We start from the raw sequence: 24,866 nt of genomic DNA, 5'->3' as shown, positions 1-24,866 counted from the left end.
TTGGGATACTCTGTGGGAATGCATCCACAGAACTGACTACTTCCTCAGACTCGGTTTATTGGCTTTCCATATTTACAGTTTGAGATAATTTATGAACAAATACATTCTCCACAGGCATATATTGCCATAAGTGTGATAGAATAATTCTTATTGGCACTGTAAAACTGGGGATAATTTACTGTAGTGATAGAACAGTTCTTTAATAATTACTTATTTCTGTCGACAGTGGCCAGAATCCTCTGCTGAAGAGCAATAGAAGGTGATAATATACCTCTTATTCCTAGGATCTAGCACCTAGTTTTGTTGGGAATCTATGCTACTTTCCTTTGCTTGATGTCACGAGAAACAAATCTAATAGCCTTTATCAGTAACAGTACACATGTGCATTTAGAAGTTATTTTGCAGTTTAATTTGGATTCAGAGAGACTATATATGCTCCAGAGAGAAGAGAGTCTTTCTGGAAGGATTCATCCTATTCTGAATGAAACCTGATTTCCAATGGTTGGAAGGGCATCATGTATTTTAATATTGATCCAAAGATCCCTGTTTGTTACAGACATACTGAGGCTTTTTTAACCCTTTGGCAAATTTTTTACAAATATGTTAAAGGTCTCACAATATGTTAAAGGTCTCAAATATGTTAAAGTTCTCTTTCTGAGAACTTTAAAATAATTTATTGTGCTTATTTTTGAACATCAAAAGCCTCTTTGCTTCTGAACTTGTGCTGTAGCTGTTACTAGACATCGGAGGGTAAGAAGTGTTTTTACATGTTTGAAGAGGGTGAAGCATACGTTAAAAGCTTCATGGCGTTTCCAATTGCAGAACCAAGTGTTTGAATGAGAAGTCGTTTTTTGAGATGTAAAGTTAGGTAAAATATTCTTGTATTCTTTCTGCAGTTGTGGTTTTTTTTAGCGTCACGTTTTTTCACTGTGTTTCCAGTAAAACACCTTTTTAAGAAATTACTTTTCCTATTTTTGATATCTTGCTTTCCTTTGCTGGTTTAGAAGTTGTGGGACCAAAAGAAATGCCCAGGATCCTAATTTCTTACAGGTTTTACTCACCTGTTACTCATCTATCAGGTGGATATGTATCTGATTTGAAATCAGAAGTAAAGAAAAGCTTACGTAAAAAGCAAAATAAGCTCTTGAAGCCATTCAGTTTAAATTGTTCTACTACACAAATTATAGCAATTTGTGCTAAATTAAGTTTAAAAAATGTCGTGGAGATGCTCCTACTTGTTCCGCTCAGGGAATTTTACACCTTGGTCTCTCTTTGTAGCTGTAGAGAACTTCCCTAGTTCTTGGCTCTGCTTTGGTAGAAGGACAGGTCACATGTTCAGTTTTGCATCTCAGACTGACCTTTTATAGCAGGGGATTTAGATGAGCTTTCTTCTTGTAGGAGGCTTTTATTCCCACCTAAAAACATCTGTGAGTTGTCTGCAATAGAAGGGAAATTTGGAGGTGGCTCCATGGGAGGTGGGGGAAAAAATTGTAGTATAGTAATTTTAAACAAAAAATGTGCAATTTTTAAATGTTGGAAATACACAATGGCAACAAAATTCTTAATTATCTTTCATTTATTAAACCATAATAGATTAGTAATTTCTGCTCTCCTTCCTTGACTTTTCTTCTCCAGAAGAGAACACATGTTGTGTGGAGTATATTCTGAAATGAATGAGGAAATAGGGACTAATTGCAGTGTTGTAGGCAACAATCCTAAACCATGAGACAAGAATATCTGGCCACTGAATATTGGAAGAAATGTGTCAGTTACTGGTTAATAAGGACTGTGCTCTACTACAAAACAGGCATGAAAGTGACTTCCCGTTAGGAAATTTGCTGCCTTCCATTGGAAGGGAGGTGTAAGCACTGTGAAGGAAAAAAAGCCTGAGCAACTGGGTTTTTTTGCAGCTTTTATGTCAAATAGTCAATGTAATTTTCTGAAATGATAAAGGCTATTAAATTTTGAGAGGACAAAGCACACGCAGTGGCCATTTACAGACTTGGACAAAGTAAATGATACCAAGAAGTTTTTAATGCTTTCTTAACCTTGAGAAAATTGTAGCAAAGTGCCTCCATTTTTCTTATTGTGATTCTCTAAATGGCCACACTGCAACATTGCTTTCTGTATAGCCCATTTGTGCTGGGTCTAATAGAAAATTTTCAATAGCATTTGTTGGGAATGTGAGTGGATGATATCTGATGCACATGAAGCGGGTTGGAATCTGCAGAGTGCCTCCCTCTGAAATTACGCTTTAATTCTTGGCTTTGCCTTTTTTTTTTTTTTTTTACGCTCTCACTTGCTAACTTTTTCCTTTGGTAAGTAAACTGCAGCATCCCCCATATTTACAAAATCCAAAAGCATTTGATGTGGTGCTTGCACAATATACAGTTACCTCCTTCATTACCTCTTGTGAACAATTTGGAAGCTTAGTTGTGCTCTGTTACATGCTGAATAGTGATGCTTGAGTAAACAGCTTTTTCATCACTTATTTTTTTGTAGGCTTCTGTAAGTGGAGTAAAAAACTTGGTAATGAACTCGATTTTAGCATACTTATATCTGGCAGCTTAGTATCACTTAGCTTTTGATTCCCTTGTGACTTTTTTTTGTGGTGGTATTAGGGTAAAAGGGACATGTCCCAAACCTTTCTGGAATGTTTTTTGAGAAGAATGAATTAACTGAAAAGAAATCAAGCTGAACTTCACTGTATTAATGGTCATAAAACTAGCAAGTAGCTTTACCAAATAGTAACTGAAGGAGCAGTTGGAGAGAAAACTCTTCTGTAGGTGATATTTCTTCCAAGGCTAATGTGTGATAGACTCCAGAGGATGAGAAATTGAAAATTATTTCTCAGGTGTATTTCAGAGACTGACTTTATACTTTTTTGGGGTTTTTGTCAATAAAATTAAACTGTAAACTGTACAGCTATTTCTGAGAAGTTAGAATTCTTTGCTACTGATTGCCTTTAAAGTAGTAAGCAGATATGATTCTCTGTCTACTGAGGAATATTGCAAATAGCCCTCACTCGATTTAATGGTTAAATTATTAGTAATTATTTCTGAGGGCCTAACTGAGGTTAAAAAAAAGTTTGAAAACCTCATTAGGTTAAAATTATTCTTTTATACAACTTGGAATATTCTCCATCCTGAAGTGTTTAATTCAAACCATGTGCCACACATCTGCTTTTTTCCTGTCTCTGTTTCCATTCTCAGCTGCCTCTGAACCTGTTTTTAAAACATTCTGTATGTTTTCTTCTGTCATCTCTTCCCTCTCAGCTCTTGTGCATGCACGCTGTTAGAAGCATCAACTAATGTGTCATTTCTAGAGTGTTTGTGTGTGTCTCTTGCACCTGATGGGCTTGGGGACACCTGAGTGTGCACTTCTGTGGCTGTGTCCAAGTTTTGAGTGGTTGATCTCTCCTTTAGAAGCAACACAGCGTCTCCGAAGAGATCCACTAACAGTCCAAGAGCCTTGGCGAGGGGCAGCCGGGATCGCTTTGCTGGTGAATCCTACACAGTGCTGGGTGAGCTGAACTTGTTTGCTCCTTTAGGAAAGGGCAGATCAGGCAAGAATTAGAGGGAAAGTTTGTGATTGTTCAAGGCGTTGTCCTGCTCGGAGCAGTTTGCCCATATAACACCAGAATTTTGTGTCTTCAACTCTGCTTTGTATTACAAAGCTCTTAGTGACTGACATGCACTGCTTTTAGATATAAATTGTTGTTAAATATATCTTGTTGTAATGAGCATAGGTAAATACAGTCTCATTATTCTGTTTTATATTTATATTCTATTGTACAATTTTCTTGTTCCTTATAGTTCAGGTTTCTTTGCCTTAAAATAAAATAGCGAAGACATCACTGGTGCCTATTAGGAAGGCAGCCCTGTAGGGTACACTCAACTAAGTAATTAACTACACTTGGTTGTAATTAAATGTATTTCTGTTGGTAGGAGACACTGCTGTTGAAAGTGGACAACATTACTGGGAAGTGAGAGCCCAGAAGGACTGCAAATCCTACAGCGTGGGAGTAACATACAGAAACCCGGGGAAGTTTGACCAGCTGGGAAAGACTAATTCCAGCTGGTGCATCCATATCAACAACTGGCTGCAAACCACATTCTCAGCAAAGCATAACAATAAAGCAAAGACTCTAGATATACCTGTCCCAGACAGAATAGGAGTATACTGTGACTTTGATGGAGGTAAATTGCACATTAGAGATTTAGTAAAAAGAGTTAGATACTATTTCTGTTGAGCTGAAGCAGTCCAAGGCTGAGGAAGTGCATTACTTCCAGACTTATCCAGTCTTGCAACAGACCCTAAGTGCTTGTCCTGTCAAATGACCTGAGTTCATCTGTGTGACAGAGCTACTGAAATCCAGTGAAAATAGTGAATTTTCACTCTTGCGGACTACACTTAGTGTGACCTGGAAAAGAATCAATTTTTTTTTACAAGTTAGACAGCAACTGCATCTTAGCTTAAACTGTGTTTAAGCTGAATTTCAACTTGTTCTTTATTTCTCTCTCTCTTAGGTCAGCTCTCGTTTTATAATGCAAGCTCAAAGGCATTGTTACACACCTTCAGAACAAAATTTACCCAACCATTGCTACCAGGCTTCATGGTCAGTATCTAGAAAAATCTTACAGTTTCTAGCACTGAATTCAGTTTTAATTGTTCTTTTAGAGAAGGAAACTACAAGCACCTGGTTTGGCTGACTAGTAATTTTTAAAAGTGTTTAACTGTTCCCTTTTGGATTTTGTGTGGTGCTTATAGTGGCACCCCAGCAGGATTCTGCACTTGGATGTCTCAGCTGTGTAAACAGAAGTCATTAAATTTGTGTATAGGAAATTAATAGCATATTGCAGTGGCTGAAGAGCCTACTGCAGTAACTGATTCGAACTGATGAAGTCCAGGATGCTCTGAGCCATCAAAGCAGGTGTCATGGGGCAGAACAGCACCTGATGCTTTCCAGTGGGAAAAAGAAGTTTCCACCTTTCAAATCTTTAAAAGCTCAGTGGGATTTTCTTGCCAGTCAGTTAAGTGCCCTGCATAACCCTTTTTGTCACTCCAAGATAATTGGCAACAACTTTCTGCAGTGTTAAAGGCTCAAAACACACAGGAGAAAGATTAGTTACTATTAGCTTTCCTTTAATGATTTAAGTAATTAGTTTAGCTAATTTGGGGGGCCTCAGCTGTGTTTTAAGATGCCATCAAGTGCATCACACTTTGGGAGCAGGATGTGCAGGCCTGGGATTTTAACAGGTCTAGATTTTTTCATGGCTGTTTATTTGCCTTGTTGATCTTTTTCACCATAGAGGGAAAAGAACAGCTTCAGAGCTACTGGGATACATGTGTTAGCCATTCCCTAGCATAGCAAAGGCTGACTCATGTAAATTCAGTTCCCAAGTCACTTGGGGAAACAGTTGCTTGCCAACATTCAGGCTGTCCCTCTGCATCTCACACAGCCAGCCCCTCAGAGTGGCAACAGCCTTACTGATTGAACAGGACAAGTGAAAATGACAAACTACTTAATTACAGCTCTCAAACTTACTTATAAACATGAAAATACAGCATTCTTTCATGTGCAGAATAGAAGTCATTGATACCTGTGCCCCTGAAGCTTCTCAAATTTTTTTTGTAATATGTTTATGCTGATATAATTGCAATGACATGGCAAAAATAAGCACTGCTTTGATACACTGGAGCCTAGTGAGAGAGTTGCTTTTCATTGTCACTCTTCTTGTTGCAGGCACATTTGCCTTCAAAGAATTTTTCTAGTTAGGAGCAAGTGATTTGAGTACTAGGTTTTAGTTGCAAACTTAGTTATGAAGCATAGTATGTGAAGCATCTTAGACTTTATGGACTTAAAATCAGAATGTCTGTGATTAGAATGTTTTACAGAGGGCTGTGTCAGAAGACACACAGCTGTATTTGTGCTGGTTAATTGTGGGATGGGAGAAGAGAGATGTGTTTGGTTCATAATGCAGATTTTTTTTTCTTTTCCCCCCCAGATCTGGTGTGGTGGGCTCACAGTGACTACTGGATTGCAGGTGCCAAGTGCTGTGAAAACTCTTCAGAAGAGTGAAAATGGATTGGGTGGTTCAACAAGCAACCTAAATAATGTTGCCTAGTAATGTCTGTTCAACACTTCTACTGCTGAATGTTTTTGTTTTTCTTTGTAGCTACTACTCACACAAGCCTGTGAGCATTGGATTTTACTGGGTTTGCTACCTTCTGCTGTTTAGGGCCTGGGTACTGATAGTGCAAAGGTTTGGGGCTAAAGTGTTAGGAACCAGTGCTGGGAATCCAGAAAAAAAATGTCAGAAAGTTGAACTGTTGCCTATTAAAAAAAAAAAAAAAAAAAAAAAAAAAAAAAAAAAAAAAAAAAGAGAAACCAAGAGCTGTAACTATGTACTTTTGTAATATTGTATTCAAACATTTTGTTACAGACTTGAATATTAATTTTATTATAACTACTATTCTTCTATGAAGAATATAGCAAATACCATTTTTTAGCTCTCCTAATGAAAATTACTCAGCTATGTATTTAATTGTTACTAGGCTTCCTGTTGTTGTGATTTCCGAGATGCATTTTGCAAACAGACTGATTTGCTGGCCTAGCCTGGCAAAATACACAGCAGTGTGGTTTCAGAAGGATATTACAAGAACACGTAGGCCTGGTATGAAGAAACAGTAAGAGCAAGCTGTGATTATTTCCCCTAGTGGTATAAAATCTTCCTGTTTTCCATGGGTAACTCCTTTTTAAAACCATGTATATTGATATTGGCTCCTGTTTGTCACCATTACATTAATTGCATTCTAGTTACATTAGAAATTTATGTGTAGCTGTTCCATTGCCTTGACTCCCATTTGCAAGCCTAGTAAAACAGTAGTCAAATTATTCATAGTAATGGGAGAGCTAAAAAAAGAAAAAAAATCATGTTATATTCTTCTTGGAAAATCCCAGCTTGTCAGTGGGAATTACTAGGTTATTACAGGCTTTTTTAATCTGCTTTCTTCCCTCCAATCAAGCCGAGGAGCCTATAAATAGTTTTCAGGTACACTCATGAATCAGGTGTTTCCTAACTGAAGATTGTTTTCTGGTATCACCTGAAAACTGTTATAAATTCATGGTCCATAATGATTTAGCTCACTTGCTGCTGGGCCAGTGTATTTTCCTTTTGTGTATCCTTTAGCCCATAAAACCATGAACATCTAATCATGTCAAGCCTCAATATTACCAATGGCTCCTTTCTGTCCATCACAATTTCTCAGGAGAAGAAGTTCCTTGATAACCTTCTAATAAACTGGCTGTGATGTTCAGTGAAAAGTTAAAATTAACAAGGAAATGTAATTACCTGTTCTGGAAAGTGTTATTTTTCATGAGGAATAATGAAGTTGACAGGTTGGCAGAGCCCTAAATGTTTATTTTGTATCTGGAACTCGAGCATCTCTTAATTATTTGCATTGTGAACTTGTAATCTTTTTTTGCAGAGGAAAGTACAAACTAGTTCCCAGTTTAACTGTACCTTCATCTGCCTGTTCTGTTGCTTGGGCTTTGGGACAAAGATACTCAGAAGTGACATGGTTCTTGGTCAGCAGTGTTTGAATTTGCTTCACACATTATCTGCAGATGTTACTGTTATGCAAATACTCTGTGTATAACCTTTTCTCTTTCCATTTTACTGGACACCCGACTAGGAGTTCTTGGGGATAAATTGCTACAAACTCAGTTTTGCAACCAGTTCTAGTCCAGGGCTGTGGTGTACAGACACCAGGACAGACTGGCACCTCCTTGTCACCACTCATCCACTTGTCTTGATCTTGGGTGTTCAGCTGCAGTTCCTCTTCAAATTTCTCTTTGTGGAAAGAAAGGGCATGTTTACAACCACCTAATGTGTTTGTTGTGAGAACCATGAGTATTTTCCAGCCCTCTATAAGAACATTTAAATTATGAAGTGTTTTTTTGGTTTTTTGGTGGTTTTTTTTTTGGTGGTTTTTTTTTTGGTTTTTTTTTGGTTTTTTTTTTTTTTTTTTTTTTTTTTTTTTTTTGTTTTTGTTTTTGTTTTTGTTGTTTTTTGGCCTTTTTTTTAATTTCTTTTTTTTTTCCCTTTTTAGCAAGGTGTAGTGTAACCTGCAAGGTGAATTTGATATGCACCGATGTAAAAATGTAATTTTTCTTTTAACAGTTAGTTAGAGTAAAGCTTGGGAGTGTTTCATACTGTGACTTGTGACTTGCAAGTTTTGGTTTAACTGATGTCCTAGGTGAACCTTAACATATGACTTTTTACCCTTAAAAGGATGGATTTGTTACGTAATAGTTTGCACAGATATCAACTTTTTGCTGCTAACATCTAGTCCAGTTGTTTTTAGTAAATGGGGATATGAAGAATTGCCTTAAGCACTTTAGATTTTTTTTTAGACTGTTTTTTTCTGAACTAGTGTTTCTCCAGCACCCATCATCATAGGAAGATGAGCAACACCACACTGGTCCCAGTGATGCTTTTTGTTGCAATTGGTGCAGGGTTTGTGTCTGCAGCTGGACTGGGATGCTTGGAGCCTGTGGAGTTACCTTTTCCTTTGTGAATCCACTTCCAGGGATTTGGAGAGGGTTGGCTCTCTGGCAGTGGATCAGATTTTTTGAAGGTCTGTAGTTCAATCCACCAGGCTTATTTACTCTGGAGCCAATACTGTGTGGTGGCAAAAGAGGAATTTTCTGCTCTATGACCAAAAGGAGATCCTTAATTGCTTTTTTTTTTTTTTTTTAAGTACTGACTGCCAGTATTCTGAAGTTATTTTAACTCTGAAAAGCCTGACTTGTGAGGAACTGAAGGTTTTCCTTGAGGTATTGATACATCAGATGAGTGTAGCTGCCATTGTCCTGTGGAAAACTGTGTTAACTGCAGCTAGGGATGTCAGTGTCAGACAGGATAATTAAAACAAAAAAAACCTACACCAAAAAATAACAAACCATCCCAGGGATATAAATGCTTCTGCAAATACCAAACAGGCAGAGCAGAGGTGGCAGGTTTCCTCACCCCTCCCACGTTTCAGATGGAAACTGGTGGAGCCACCTGGGCGTGTGTTGGGCTTGTCCGTGGTTTTATTTTGGGGAGTGCGGGGTGTTGGATGGACGCTGACCGTGATTTGTGTTGATGTCGTGCTCCAGCGTCGCTGTTTTTGGGTGTCCTGTGGCAGGGCCAGCCTGGCGGTGGGTTTCCTTCGGAGCAGTTCCCGGTGATCCCGAGCATCCCTGGGCCGCATCGCGGGGTCCCTGCCCGGCACCTCCCGCCATGGAGGGGAGTGGGAAGGGGGGGTGCCGTCCGCGTGTGACGCGATGTTTTGTACTAATACAGAAATCTGCAACCCTGTGTGTGTCTCTCTGTGTCGTTTTACCGCCGCCCCGTTTTGGGGGGGTTTGGGGCGTTCGGGGTTTGCGACAGCATGGGGTTGTTTTACGACGGCGGGCGGCGCTTTGCAGCTCCGCGCTTTCCGGCCTGAAGCCGCATCGCGGTGAGGGCGGCCGGGCAGCGGCTCCCGGAGCGCCCCGGAGCTGATGCAGAAAATCAACAGGAACGTGGTTCTGGCGCTCCTGTCGCTGACCAGTCTGGTTTTCCTGCTCTTCCAGCTGTGCTATTACAAGTTCTACCTGTCGCAGAAGGTGAGAGAGGGAGCGCGGTGCCCGGAGCGCTGTGTGGGCGTCAACCCCAGCCCCGGGATTCCCTGGAGCGGCTCCCATTGTTGCGGGGCGGGCGGGGAGCCCAGGCCGGTGTCCGGTGGCAGGGGTACAGTCGGGTTTGAGTTCCCAGCCTGGTATCCAAGTCACTGTGTCAGCCAGGGCCATCCGATTTCTCCCGGAGGGAATGATGCCCCCGCCAGCTTCCAGCTGCCACTGCTTAACCCTCATCTCTCGTTGCTCGGTGACTTTTATTGCCACCAAAGCCGCACCGAGATCTGTCTGAGGGCTCTTCTGAAGGGAGGCAATATCTGCTGGCTGCAGGTTTTCCAACACTGCTATGGCAGAGAGAAATCCCAACTTTTTCTGCGGTCGTCTTAAGGGTTTTGTGACTCAATGCTCCTGAAGTGCTGGATGTCACAGTTAAAATCCTGCTTTTATACCTGGAATGCTGTTTGTACCTCTTTTTATACCTGATCTGGAACGTCCAGGCCAGAGTGATTTTCTGCAACAGCAAAAGAAGTGAATGTTACTGTAAATTAAATCCTCTGGTGGTTCTTAGTTTACAGTTGCAACTCTCATACAACAAAGGAACTCCCTTTATTTTTATGGAAGAACCGTGCAGATTTCAAAGTGCCTTGAGTTGTTTTTCGGCTTTTCTTCCCTTATTAAGTGCAGGCAGCGTCAGTGACAGCTGGTGTTGCAACCTTCAACTTCTTTCTCACCGTTTCTGATTTTTAAACAACAACTGAGAATTTTTTTGTGCTTTTGAAAAGCCTAAAGCAGAGTCACGAGCTGCCTTGACCCTCTCACGTGAAAATGCAGTCCTTAAAATTGAATTGTGTAGGATTACACCTGGAAAGACTGAGGCACAGTCCCACTGTTCCTGCCCCTGTGGTATTTGCCTGACAGGATTTGTCATCCTCCTATTTTACGTTTGCTGGCACATTGGCTTGGAAACCTGAGGCCTCACCACTCAATGCTTGCATGTTTGGAGGTCCCTGAGGCTTGGGTTGTCCTTCTAAATATATTTAAGCCACAGCAGTTGTTTATGATTTCACATTCAGCACTGTAGCTGTGTGATCAGAGGCATAACCCCAGCCATAACCATGAAGTCATGTTAAGAAAACAAGAATTCAACTAAAACTTTGGGGTTTTTCCTCTTCTTTCTCCCTTCCCCTTCCTTTTTTTTTTTTTATAGAATGGAGCAGCTTTTTCCAAAGTCAGAGGAAGCCAGTCAGGCCAAGACAGCACTAGATGGGTATGTACTATGTACAGTGTCACTGGTTCATACAGCTCTTCCACAAATCTCAGAACTCACTTGGAACTTCAAATTCAGGGTCCAGCTCTCCTCATTCTTCACTGGGCGCTTTCTGCTTTGAAGGATGAAAAGATTCACTTTGTAACTTTGTTCAATAAAGATAGTATCGAAACATCAGTGTAAAGTAAAATTAAGAAACAGTTACAGCTTCACAGCCTTTGCCAATGCAGTGCTCGGATGTGTTGATGTTTCAGGAAGAAATTCTTTGTTCTGGGACTGAAGTGTTGATGCAGGGTTTTGTGTCCTTTCAGGCTGGGTGTTGAACAGATTGGCTGGTCTGCCATGCAGCTTCTGAGAAGGTGCTGGGTCACACAATTCTCCTTTGCCCACTCCAGTTTAACCTGCTGGTCCTGTGCTGGGTTTTAAAGCTCGAGAAAATGTCACATTTCAGCATTCACCAGCTGCTGCATTCCAGCCCTCATGACCAGTGCTGGGGGTCCTATTAGGTGCTTGAAATGGGGTATTTGTTATGTCTTGCTTCAGGCTTGCAAGCTTGAATAAAACCAAAACCGCCCACCCCGGGGAGCCAGAAGGTCCCCTATCATATTTGTAGTTAGGATTTGTTTGGAAACAGTTTTAAAGAAGACTTTTTGTTAACTGATCTCCCAGTGGAAAAACAGCACAGATGGTTAAGGAGAAGGATGTGCTGGGAGCTGGCTGCCTTTCAGTTTGGATGCAACATGATAATGCTGCTAATTAGCAGAATGGCCATTTAAAGGCCTGGTTTCTGCTGAGCAAGAGGGAAGGTGCTCTGGCTAGGAGCTGTCCCTGGAAAAAATCCAGACCAACTGCTCTGTGGACTGCTTACTTGTGCCAGGAATGCCTTCCTATTCTTGGAGGTGACACCCCTTGGAGCTGCCCACCAGGTGTGAGGTGTCACGGTCACAGGGGGCTTCCAGTCTGTTGGTAGAGCTCTCCTAAAGGTTTAACTTGCTCTTCTGAGATCATTAGTGATAAAGGATGTGCCATGATCCTGCCACCTACTGCACGTCAGGCTTTCCTTAAAGCCCCCTCAGTGATGTGTCCAAAATACTAAATTTGAACATGTTTCTCTTGGTGACTTAACACCAAGGCCATGTTCTTCTACCATTATTTATGTTTTTTTAAAAATTGTTTAAGTTTGAGCTGAAAGCATCTGTTTTCCTGGAGAAGTGATGGGGTGGGGAAGGGGAAGTAGGTACTTTTGCACAGATTTTTTCCTGTTCATCATTCTGGTGTGCCAGTTTTAGTCATAGAAGTAATAGGAGCACATCACTCACCTTTCAGCTTCCTGTAGCTGAAATCACTATGAGGGTGGCTTTGCTTCTGCCTGTACCACACAGGTAATGCTGCTGCCAAAACTCTGTTATTAACCCACATCCTGACCTTGTGTTTTCACATCTCTCTGAAGTCAGAGCTTTAAAATCATTAAATGAAAATGTTACAGTTGAATACATTTAAGTGGCAGGGTGACTGTGGCTGCTGTAAGTGGTTTCTGTGTGCCATGGATATTTAAATGTGCTTGATTAATGTTTTTCACTGAATCAAGTTAATAACCCCTTGCATTAGGCACAGAACATTCTTGCTGCAGCTTTTTACTCCTTATGCAATGTTGAGTGCCCTCGGTAGACCAGAATCCAAATTCTGTGTGGTACTTGTATCCTACCTTTTCACTCAGCCTCACAACTGTTCGTGGAAGTGAAGTGTACATTCAGAGGATGTATTGGGAGATAAGATTTCCTTCTTTCAGTGGGTTGGGGTTTCTTTCTGTCAAAGAGTTTTAATGCAAAGATGGTCTTTCTGTCCTCTGTCAAACAGCACGTGGTTAGGAAGTTCCTAGGATTAATATCCAGTCACAATATTCCAGTGTATTTGATTGATCCTTTGATTCTGGGACTGGTTGATAAAGACATTGAGCAGATCAGAAGCTCTCCGGATGGCCCCAGCCCAGAATGCAAATACTTCTGTGCTCCAAGAGACTTCACTACCTTTGCACTACTAGACAAAACATGGAAACATGATGTAAGTGCATGTTTTCTGTTCACATTTCTGTATTTTAGTGCGTTCAGCTGCTCTTTGATGTTGTCACTTAATGCTTTCATGTTTGTATCTGAATTCATGTGGTGCTAATATTTGTATCTAATTCATGTGGTAGGCAGAGGAAACTTTGTTTGAAACTACAAGTTGCCCATTTACTAGCCTGGATACATTAGGATTAATTTACATTAGGAGTAATTACATTAGGAGCATTTTATAGCTGAAGCTTTTTAGAAGCTGTCTGCAATATTAAAAAAACCCACTAGTAGTCAGAAAGGAAAGAAAGGTCAGTTAGAAAGGAAGGAGGAGAACCTTGAGCCTCTAATGTAGGGGTATCTTTTATAAATCTGGAGTTTGGGGACTCATCAAGAAGGAATTGTAGTTATTGATGTGACAAGTCTCAAAATATTATCATAGTCTGCTGGTTTGCATTTCTTTTAGCACATCCTTGTAATTAATACCATTTCACCTAATGTGTTGGTGATATTTAATGGTATCTCTGCTTCTCTGTGATGTTAGGACAATTTGTAATGTCTGTGTTAAAAATAGAAATGTAGCACATGAGGAAGGACAAATTTAAATCCAATATTATTTCATCAATTAAGTGTAATCTGGAAATATTTATTAGATTAATTTCTACAGACTAAAGATACCAGTGACAAACAGCTTTTTTCTTATTCTTTTTTTTTTTTTTTTTTTTTCTCTCATTTTTTAAATTAGAAAAAGCAGGAAACTAAAATGATCAGTGACTATTTCAAGGAAGAACTTGAGTGAAGAGGGGTGTGACTCTGGGCCTGATCAGGCAGCTGTTTAACCCATAGATGTGAAGGAATTCAAGAAACCAAGAGTAAAGTTGTATGGCAGTACACTGAGATAAATCCATTTTCCCATTGCTTTGTGTCTCAGTGGTAATTTCTGTATCATTCAGAGAAGCTGATATGCTTATGCAAAACATTTCAAGGGGGGAAACTGAAGCATCTTCAGATGCTGATGGGTTTGTTTTTTTTCTTTAAATCAACCAGAATTTAATTCCCTATGTTTGTAGAACTATGAAAGCCTGAGAGCAGTGCTCAGTGTTTGGTGAGATTTTTATTTGCCCCACAAAAGAAGGTTTTGGACTAATAATTCTTGTGTTAGTGATGTTGTTATTCAAGGACTTAGGAACACCAAATTTGGCAGATGAACAGTTTTAGAGAATAGTTTGAGAGTGCAGGGTGCTATGGCAAGGAACAAACCTAATCTAAGCATGGCTTACAAAATTTATTTGTTGTTTTATTTTGTAGTCTGAAGGACAAAATTTAAGACAAGAAAAGAAGGTGGTTGGAATTGCTTGCGACTGCTGGTCTTCAGGCTCTTAGAGATTTTTGATTCATTTGTGCTTAAGCCTGATTAAAAACAAAAATGAGGAATGGTGTGAATTAGTAATAAACATTTAGCTTTCAGTTTTGGTTTCTCTAATCTTTAGCCTGCTCTGTCTCCTGTCTTCCTCATTTTCAGGTGGGCCTTTTTAGAACTGCTGAGAAGATGGGGTTCCAGTGGCTAAAGATTATAAACAAGGACCCCCGCTTGGATGGGATGGATGACCTGTCTGGGATGGAAATTCCCTTGCATTACATATTCAAGCTGGCATCCCATGCCATTCACCTGGTGGTCTTCTATGAGAGGAGTGGCAATTTCCTCTGGCATGGGCCCCTGAGACTCAAGCAACACATGGACAGAAAGTTTGTGCCTTTCCGGAAACTCCACTTCGGTCGCTATCCTGGGGCATATGAAAAGTGAGTTCACAACAAGGGGAGGAGAAAGCCATCATGGCACTCCCAAAATTACTTCCTCTGTGTGTAAAACTACTCTCTTTCCTGTAGTCAGGTTCTAGAATTCATCTCAGGTATGAGTCAGACCCCAGAGTGCATACTTTGAGAACATTGTTTCTGAGAAACTGAGAAAAATAGACATTTCACACATCCAAATAAATCTATTTAACTTTTTCCATTAATTTGACCCTGTTCTTTCATCCTTTTGAAACATGGAATCTATATGAGTTATGTGCCTAAATGTTTGAAGTAAACTGTGTAAGCTATTAAATAATCCCACTTCAGTCATTATGAAGGCTGAATAGTTTTTAGTTTTTAAAAGCAAATAGCCTCAAAGTACAGAGTAAAATTTGATTCTGAAGGGCATCCTGTACTTAGACAACCAAATAGCCTGAATTTTAAGATGCACTGAGCAACATCTTTGAACAAATTCAAGTCATGAGTCAGAAAGGAATCAGTGATCTGAACAAACCAGCTTGGGGTTTGGAGGTGTAGGAATTCTTTTTAAACAAAGTTTTGAAACGTATGAAGAATTTGGTGAAGCTCTTGTTGCTTTTTTCATTTATTATTGTTTTTTTTTTGGCTGTATTTGGACAGAGGGATCACTGCCAGTAGTGTGCATTAAGATTATAACCTGAGTTAAAGTGCCATGTGGTTTGTAATGGAATTAAATTGGCTAATACATTAAGTGGAATTAAATTGGGTAATATATTATCTTTCTTTCCATGCAGGCCAGAACTTCTGCTTGTTTCCATTGATGACTTAAAAGTTCAAATTCCAAAAAATCCGTCCAGTTTTCTAGAGGAGATGTCCCAGTCTAGATTTCTTGAATGTAGGTACAGAGAAGCTCGGGCTTTCTTTCAGGTTAGTGGTAACTGGGTGGCATCTCTGAGATGAAATGTGTGTTTTCACTGATTGACCCAAACCTAAGAACAGTTTACTGGGTTTTTTTTACTTAAATGGGACTGTTCACATACACAAAGCTAAATACACCCCTTGATTCTCATTCCACAGATCTTACTAAGTGGTAATGAAATCAAAACTTTACCTGAAGATCATGGCATTTTTTGTTTTTTTACTTGCAAGCACATTTTTTTCCAAGAGGGAACCAACATATCCATAGTTCTTACACACCCTTACTGTTAAATGGTTCTTATGTAAATTAAACTAACTTGTTTTGTTAGATAAACATATAAAACTTGTGTATCTTCATGGCTGAAAATTTTTCTTATGGAAATCCTCACAGTTTTGAGAAATATTTAATTTTACATTTTTTGAACCATGTCATGCAGTTCAATGTTCCTCGTTTGGCTTATCTGATATGGTTACATTTCAAAGTGACTGATTTAATTGCTTTTTTGACTGTGTAAGCTAATGTTTTCACCACTATTCAGAACATTATTTTTAGAATTTTGCTGCTTGATTTAGCAGATAGAAGTGTCTTCACTGCAGTGTGGGGGGCATTCTGTCCTAACTTGGAAAGGACATGAGTTGTAAAGTGATCCAGGGTTCACAATTAAGACTACAGAGTCAGTTAGGCCACTGAATCTGAGCCATCTCTGAGTTCATGGAAGGGGAAAAATGGGCAGTGGAGGCTCTACTCTTCAGTTATTCAGGTGTTGGGGAAAGGGAGAACCACTCCTGTTCACTCTAGTAGGCTGTGGATCCTTATTTGGGTAGTAGGAAGGTCACAAGGGCATCTATGTGTTGTCCCTTCACATGTGGAAGACAGAAAAATATAATCCACTTCAGCCTCCAGGCAGAAATAACCACAGGAAGAGAAAATGTGCCCCTACATGTTTATTGAACTTTGCTGGAGCTTTGACACTGAGACAAGCATCTGGCACCTGTTTTGAAAAGTTCATTTTGGCTGCTTGTGGCCCAAGAGCTCTTAAAGAAATCCATCACAAAGCCGAGTGTTCCTTTGTTAGAATTAGTAATGTTTGACCAGCCTCTCGTGTTGGTTTTGGCTTTGCATGGACGGCAGACGTTGCCACAGTTCTGTCTGGAAGATTTTTGTGTTCACACCGTTTCTCCTTGGCAGTTCTCCTTAAAACTCAACACCCAAGTCTGACACTTGGTGGCGCCAAATTAATTAATCATGGAGTTCTGGAGGTTGGAAAAGCCTTGATGTGCTGGTAGGGACTGATTCTGTCCCCGTGTTCTCCTTGGACTCCAGGAATTGCCTTCAGCATGTGCAGAACAAGGGCTCACCCGTGTGGCTGCCAAGTGCTGAGAATCAGTGTCTAATACATCTTTTCTTATTCTAGTCTACTGTGAATTTTCATTCTGCTGGTTAGGAAAAAAAGAAAGGTTGATGATTCAGAGTTTTAATTTTCACTTGTCATTCCAGTGCATGTTCTGAAAATGGACTGTGTATGTAAAACCAGATGTTAGCCCAGGTATTAGTTAAGTAAATTTTTTTAAGGTCATTTTTCCCTAGGACACTGAAAAAATGAAGGGACAAGTTTGCTCTCTGACTGTAACTTGCTTACTCTTGCCTTCCAGCTGTATCCTGATGATGCCTCTGTTGACGCAGTGGAATTCAGGAAAAAGGCAAAATCCGTGCTTCATCTGGCTGCCCTGACATTGAATAACTTGGGAGTGAAGTTCTGGCTGAGCAGTGGAACATGTCTTGGTAAAAATATTTATTGTGTTGCATTTTTAAACTCACCTGAAACTTTAAACACTTCATCCTCCATTGCTTGTGATGTCAGCAGGAGCCAAAAGTACTGGGTTGGAAAGTAATAACTGTATTGCAATAAGCCTTTTTGCTCCTGAAAAAATGCTTTTTCTGTAGAAACCTGAGCTGCTGAGATGCTCGGCAAATTTCCAGTGAAGCATTTAATGTTGTTAGGAATTACCTGTGTTGTGTTCATCCCTGCTAAAAAAAATTAACAATTCCCTAATTTGTGTGACTTGGAATTCACTGAAGTGCCAGTTGGAAAATGCAGTGATGAGCACATTGTTCTGCTCTCCAAGTACACTCTAACCCTGTTTTTCTTCCCATGCAATTAGATGCTTGTCATTGACTTCTAAAATACCGTTTACATTAATTTATTTTCTTTCAAAACAAACTTTTAATAAAATTACAGTCCATTAAATTAGGTAATGCAAGTTTTCAGTTCTGCTGAAGGTATAAGTGTCTTATCACTGGTGAGGATTCTTTTGTTACTGAAACACTTAGTGAAGACTCGTGTTCACATTTGCCTTGTATTTATTTAATCCTAGGGAATATAATTTTCTGAATGAATAGTTACTAAAAGATGCCTAAATGAAACAGACAGAAGGATGTCCTACTTTGTGTCTTTCTGCTTTGCAGTGGTGATTGAAAGATCTTGGATGCAGTATAAAACAATAGTTGCAAATCAGAAGCACAGCTGTGGCCCTGTAGCTGTTAACTGCTGATTAGATTTGGTCCCACATAAAGAATTTTAATTTTTTAAAAATATATAAATGCATTTAAATTAGGAAACCGAAGACACATTATCTTAGTTTTCTCTTGCATTCTTGGCTTTCTGAAGGGAGACAGATGACTATAAGTGCAGTAATACTTGTTTCCTTTGATGTGGTTCATCCCATACTAAAAAAAGGCAGAAGTCTTGTTTATGGCCTCAAAAGTCAAAGACTTTTGCCTGGTGATCTTAAGACAGTTCATTTTTGTGTTGCTTTATTTCTGTTGAATTTCTGTTCCTGAATTTAACTAGTTTGGGATTTTTCTGGTTTTTTTTTTTTTTTTTCCCTCAGGCTGGTATAGGCAGTGCAATGTCATTCCTCACAGCAAAGATGTGGATTTGGGAATCTTTATAAGGGACTACAAAGCAGATATCATTCCAGCCTTTCAGAAAGCTGGGTTGCCACTGAAGCACAAATTTGGAAAGGTACATAGAAAATGAACATTTTACTTCATGTGTGTGTTTCTGTAGATTTGTAACTTCGACTTCAGTTGCAGAAGTGTTTAATAAAGTTTAAAAGTAATGCAGAGTTACTGTGTTTTCTTCAGTTAGAAGTCACTCTGTATAGCTGATGAAAATCAATTTGTTTTCTGCTGACATATGTTGCTTTGTATTTTTATGTGTATACACAGTGTGCATTTTTGTCTTTCAGGTAGAAGACAGCTTGGAACTCTCTTTTCAGGGAGAAGATGATGTGAAACTTGACATTTTTTTCTTCTATGAAGAGGATGACCACATATGGAATGGAGGAACTCAGGCCAAATCGGGCAAGAAATTTAAGTAAGAACTGGATTTGTACCACTAGTAGGAAAGAAATTGAACAAGCTAGTGTTTACTGATGGCATTTTGTGTGCTGTTGCCTGGCAAAGCCTGTGCTCTTTGTGGAAATGTGGATGTCAGAGGGGAATCGGTGGAGATTCTGCACTCTGAGACCAGTGAAGCAGAGAGAGAACAGTCCTGTGCCTTAATAGAGAGTAAATGTCACATCTCTTGTGAAATCAAAAGCAGGGCTGGTATGTTGTATATCAAGTATATCTTATCTGACTGTGATGGGCCCCCAGTTACATAAACACCCAAGATGAGAAAAAGTCTCTGAAACACTGTTTATTGCAGTCTAATTTTGTAGTAGAACATTAATCCTTGGGCATCTGTATTGATGAGGAAGTATTATGACAAAAAGCCTCAACTCTCCTTGAACAGAAAGGCCCACAATTTGGGATTTTGAGGTAGCAATTTGGAATACTGAGTTGTGACAGCAACACAGACAATTCCTGCAGGCCTTACTGTTCATGTTCTGAAAATGGAATTTTGAATAGGATCCTATGTTTCTTGTTTCACACCTTTCAGTATTAAATCAGCAATTATTTAATAATTTTATTTAATGATTTAATGATTTAATCCAAATCAACTTAGCAAATTGAATATAGGTTTTGATAATTAGATTTATTTTTTCAATCACATACCTTCACTCAGAAGGAGATAGCTGCAGACTAGTTGAAAACCTTGTAGACTTCTATAGGATTTCATTATCTTTTATATTTTACCTGAAATATATTTGTTTGTATTTAGCTAATGGGAATTTAGTGAGAACTGTCATCCAGTTGGAGATACTGTCCAAATCCTTGTCTTAGTTATTTTTGTCCTGAAGTGATAAATAAAGACTGGGAAAGATATTTTGATAACCAGCATCAAAAGGCACATTTAGAAACAGACAAAAGAAAGACCTCTTGGAATATCCCCACAGAAAATATGCAGTATAGCAAAGTTTTTTGGGTTTTTTTTTGTTGTTTTTGTTTGTTTGTTTGTTTGTTTTTTGTGTGGTTTTTTTTTTTTTTTGTTTTGTTTTGTTTTATTTTTTTTTAGAATACAGCAGCAGTTCCAGTTTTCATGTGTGGTGCATTCTGAAAAGCAAGCTGACCAATAAATTCCTTTCCTCCTCTTTGTGCTCTTGTTGCATCTAAATTGCAGTGGCTGTTTCCATGCCAATGGAGTTGACACTGCTCCTTCAAAACTCCATCAAACCTTGGATACTTGAGAGATGTTTTTCCCCCATTTTTCTTGATAATGACTGGTTTAAGACATGAGAATAGGGGATCAATGTGACCCTGTGCTGCACTCCAGCTTTTGTATCGTTGGGTATTACACCTCCTTTGGAACTCCATCTTCCACAAAACTCTTCCCTTTTCTTGCAGCCTTGTAGTTATTTTTGGTGGTAGCTTAATTAAAGTTCCAAACACAGCTTTCTAGTTCAGTAATAACTTTGCTTAGGCATAGCATCATAAGGAAGCCAAGCCTCTAATTCTGAGCTGGTGTTTCTTAATTTAATACACACAGAAAATGACCATGAAAACTGCTTGTTTACCACCATAAAGGCCCTGAGCCATGTCAGAACTGTAGCTGTTTAGAATTCTTAGCCAAGTAATTCCAGACATGTGCTATTTCAAATACATCCTCAAAAAGATAAAAGAGACTCAGCTTTTGTTACTGTGAGATGTGAGAGCACTTGGCATGCTTAATCTGACTATGTGCAACACCAGAATGACCCTCAATTCTGCTTAATCTCCAGCCCTGTCAGAATTTTGGAGGAAGACAAAAGTGAGAAGGTCAGTCAGAAGATAAGTGATTGTTTGTTCATGCTGAATCCTAAATCCACTCTAACAATTTTAAAGTAATTATAGTGTCAGAAGAGTTGTTGATTGCTACTGGGTCATCACAGAGAAGGGTAGTTCTTTTCTAAGATTAAAACTGAAAGGTAGAAGGTGTTTTCTTCAGAAAGCTAAATACTTGCACAGGCATACTTTCTATACATCTAAATTAGAGGGTGGAGAACTAGAACATTTCTCATTGAGTCCCTAAAATATTTCTCATAGTCATTTTTAGACTCTGTTTCCTTGGAGAGCTGATTTTTAACCCTCACAGCCTGGCTGTGTGGTTTGCTTTTCCATGTGCACAAACACTTCCTCAGCATTCCTGACACAAGCATGTGCATCCTCCTGCTACTGTCTTGGAGTTGCAGCAATTGAGGCTTCTTCTTTGCAAATTTAATACTGCACAGTTGCAATCTCCAGCAGAGAATGAGTATCTACAAAAACACAGTCTGGGAATCAAATCCCCACTCTTTGCTTTAATCCTTAAAGTGAGCTAATTCTGTAGGTTTTTAACAAAGAGGACTTTGTATAAGAGTTTAGTTTAATCAGCAGTCTCTGGACATATATCCAAAAAATGCTTCATCACTTTGTTCTTTCCCTCCACTTAAGGCATGAAGCACAATTGTTTTGTTTTCTTGTACTGTTTGCTGAGAGCTCAGAAATGAAATTAACTTCATGCTTGCAAGAAGATGGAGGGGGCAGTTCTAGTTCATCATGCAAATGTACAAATCTTTTTTAAAAAGATTTTTAAAATATTTTTTAAAAAGAAGTGCTTATGGTTTCATTTTAACTTGTGAAAAGGGATTGTAGGATCTTTTTTTTTTTTTTTTTTTTTTTTTTTGTGTGGAAGTCTTCAGAACTTCGGAAGTGGGAGTGATCCTCTGCAGGAATAGTGGGTAGACTTTGGTATTGTTTAACACCGCAATGTCGTTCTGGTCAAGCTGTGAAATTTACCTGTGAACTGCCACTGCTGTAAGCCTGTACCACCCTCACCTTTCTAAAAGGGGTGACTGTGAAATCCCATTTATAACAGGCAAAGCAGAGGCAGGGACTAACCTATAGGTGGCAGAATGATGTGAGTACAAGCAACAAAAGAATTAGGAATGTTCCTTCCTAAGCACATGAAGCAAATGTTCACCAGTTACGGTTAATAACAGCCTTGTCCAGTGTGTAAGAGAAAAACCAGTATAAATGTAACATGGCCACTTGCTGCAGTTGCTTGCTTTCTCCTTGAACTTACTAAGAGGTGCTTTTTGGCAGTGACCATACCCCTTTGTTCTGGCACAGGTATCTCTTTCCCAAGTTTACTCTGTGCTGGACTGAATTTGTGGAACTCAAGGTCCACGTGCCTTGTGAAACCCTGCAGTACGTGGAGGCCAACTACGGCCCGGAGTGGAAAGTTCCTGTGAAGACATGGGACTGGAAGAGCTCACCCTTCAATGTGCAGGAGAATGGAGTCTGGCCTATTGATGAGTGGGACAATGTCATCCAACTCTACTGACCCCTGTCTGCTGACAGAGCCTGTCCTCAGAACTGTCAGTTTGTGATTTCCCAGTGCCCAATGGCATTGACATCCGTTTCCTTTGTAGCGTCCCACGTGTTTCCTAAGGAGACATTTACCTCCCTTTGTTTAACAGGTATTTTCTTCACCTTCATCATGCTTTTTCCACATGATTAAAGGAGAAGATGAAAAGCAACTGGAGGGAAGGGAAGCTGAAAGAAAAGGGAGTAGAGAGGACTGCAGTGGATTGATGGGCAGTTGACTATTTAAATGTAAACAGTGGCCAGGTGGCTTCGACGTTCCTGGGATCATCAAAACCCTCAGACTGTTCAATTCTCAAGCTTGAGAGAAGGTTAGGATAAATCTCAGAGAAGTTCCTCTTTTTTCAAATGAGATCTTGTGACTGTTTCACTTCAAAACACCAGAGTTATGAGTACCTCAAATGTGCTTGATTTGAGACTGGTACATCCCTACCATGAGCAAAGGGTTGCTCTTGGGAATGTTCCTATGGCACAGAACCTGTGTGACCACCAGCTTTACATCTAGGAGGTATCTGGTAGTGGTGTAACACTAAGTGAATGGAAGGAGAAACTATTGACATTGGACATTTTTCAATTTGCCCTGTTCTTCTTTAAGAATGTGGAGGTGCATGCTGCTGGTATGGCTTCCCCATGAAAAGAAATAAAATTCTGGTTTTAATGTCCCAGTCCTTGTGTTCTCCCTGTAAAATGCTTTACTGGTTTTTCACAAATTACATCTATTCCTCCTTTCCTGCAAGCAGATAGAAATGGGGGTTATTCATAGTTTTCTGTTTCACAGAACAGAGGCTTCTCTTTAAGGGAAAGGAGAAATGTGTACAAATACCAACTGTTCCATCAAATTTGCAGCAGCAATCCTGCCAGTCCTCTCAGTTTCAGTTTCTCCTGCCACCGAAACACTGGAGTAAATTGTTCAGCTTCTGGCAACAACTTGTCAGGCTGGCTCTTCAATTGGATGGTAACTTCGCTCTGCCTGGTTAAGAAGAGAGAGATGTGAAATCCTGCTAACACTTGCTAAAGTAATCATGACATCATATGGAATAATTTCTCACGTAGAATTTTTTTGTACCTTTTTCTTAAAATGGAAAAGAAAAGGTGAATGTCCTTGTGGTTTCCATGTTTATAACTCTGTTGTCCTGAACTTCTTGGTGTAATAACATGCAGTAAGCCTGTGAGTTTCTCAGATGTGATAAATGTTTAAAAGTGAAAGAAAAGATGCTCTCAGAAAATTATAATCTGTCAAATTTTTGACTTTGTAGATGAAAAGACTAATGAAAAAAATGCATGTCCCTGAAAGGGAGGATGTCTTGAATAGTTGATTATTTCAACTATAGTTGAAAAATACCTGTAAGGTATTTTTCAGGTTAAAATGTTTTCTCTTAAGAAGATACAAGTATATATTTAACACTGATTAAAAGGAGAGTCTAATTTGCAACTTGAGATGCTGTTTCATCCTTTGTTTTGTCATCTTGGGCAGCATTTAACACACTTCATTGCAGTTAACATGACATAATGCATAGAGGAAAATCCTGAAATGTTTCTTACACTGTTTATTGACTGCCCGTCTTTGAGCATTTATTTTTTTAATAAAGATACTTGGATACAATAAAGATGCTCTGAATAAAGCAGAAGCCCACATGTAGGAGAAAGGATCCTTCAGCTGCACAGAGAGATTACACATTGCACATCTCCTGTCACACTCTGTGCAGTACTCTGGCCACAGATTTCCTGCTTGGATGCAGATTGGGTGCCCAGGAGTGGTGTGGACATCAGCGACCTGCTGCTCTTCCAAGGCACATCATGAGGCTGAAGCCTTGGCATTCCCACAGAAACAGCCAGATTGAGGTGTGCTTCTTCTAGAGTTCTCTTGAATTGCCTCATCTGAAATGGATTCTTAATTCTGTGTTACCTTCTTAACTTACTAACTGCCTTCATTTTGGAAGTGTTCTGGAGAGGAGGGTAATTCCTAAATTCACCTAATGGTCTTAAGCAATCACATGTGAAGTCCCTTGGCTTCCCTGTAGCAAACATGGTTTTTCACATTACTTATGTGCAGGTGTTAAAGACAGAAAAGTGATCAAAGCTCCAGAAAAATGGCAAGGAAAGTTTGAATAACATTGATTGAAGAGAAGGGACCATAAAAGGCCATGTTCAAAAGCCATAAAAGATGGTTACAAGAAAAGGAAGGGATGTGTGTGCTCCTTCCCGTGGGTGGTAGGAAATAGAAGTAAATGGGAGGAATGCAAATTGATCCACCTGCATAGAAGCTGGAGTATTTAACATGTGGAAATGTGTAAAACCTGTGACTCTGGGGGTCTCTGAGAACACATCAGGCAAATGCCAGCCAAAGCTGACCTGACTCTAGTTAAGGACTGACTGTACTTAATCCTATCTTCCCTCTGG

At 39.5% G+C, this 24,866-nt stretch overlaps 2 protein-coding genes across 7 annotated transcripts in view; both read left to right on the top strand.

Annotated features, from left to right (window-relative positions):
• The window catches only part of FSD1L (fibronectin type III and SPRY domain containing 1 like), a 36,985-nt gene extending 27,617 nt beyond the window's left edge, over positions 1–9,368 (top strand). For 2 of the 5 annotated variants that reach the window (XM_053932647.1, XM_053932649.1), the window contains 5 exons: positions 227–259; positions 3,426–3,523; positions 3,948–4,199; positions 4,530–4,618; positions 6,009–9,368. In XM_053932647.1, the coding sequence (XP_053788622.1) occupies positions 227–259; positions 3,426–3,523; positions 3,948–4,199; positions 4,530–4,618; positions 6,009–6,128 (592 nt within the window). In that variant the 3' untranslated portion in view covers positions 6,129–9,368. The remainder of the gene's footprint in view (positions 1–226; positions 260–3,425; positions 3,524–3,947; positions 4,200–4,529; positions 4,619–6,008) is intronic. The other 3 variants (XM_053932648.1, XM_053932650.1, XM_053932651.1) reach the window with 2 other exon arrangements.
• Positions 9,369–9,507: 139 nt separating this feature from the next.
• Positions 9,508–23,903, top strand: FKTN (fukutin). Of its 2 annotated transcripts, none has more exons than XM_053932624.1 (9): positions 9,508–9,658; positions 10,875–10,934; positions 12,792–12,995; positions 14,508–14,785; positions 15,553–15,685; positions 17,330–17,459; positions 18,569–18,702; positions 18,929–19,056; positions 22,212–23,903. In XM_053932624.1, exons 1-9 carry the CDS (start codon positions 9,554–9,556, stop codon positions 22,423–22,425), a joined length of 1,386 nt encoding a protein of 461 aa, XP_053788599.1. In that variant the 5' UTR covers positions 9,508–9,553; the 3' UTR covers positions 22,426–23,903. The 2 variants fall into 2 exon arrangements, with proteins under 2 accessions (XP_053788599.1, XP_053788600.1); XM_053932625.1 differs by lacking the exon at positions 22,212–23,903 and adding an exon at positions 20,140–20,204.
• Positions 23,904–24,866: the final 963 nt, after the last annotated feature.

Source organism: Vidua chalybeata, chromosome Z (assembly GCF_026979565.1).
Source record: "Vidua chalybeata isolate OUT-0048 chromosome Z, bVidCha1 merged haplotype, whole genome shotgun sequence".
Classification (NCBI taxonomy): Eukaryota; Metazoa; Chordata; class Aves; order Passeriformes; family Viduidae; genus Vidua; species Vidua chalybeata.
Note: the sequence above shows the minus strand (reverse complement) of the source record. Positions and strands in the feature narration are given on the sequence as shown.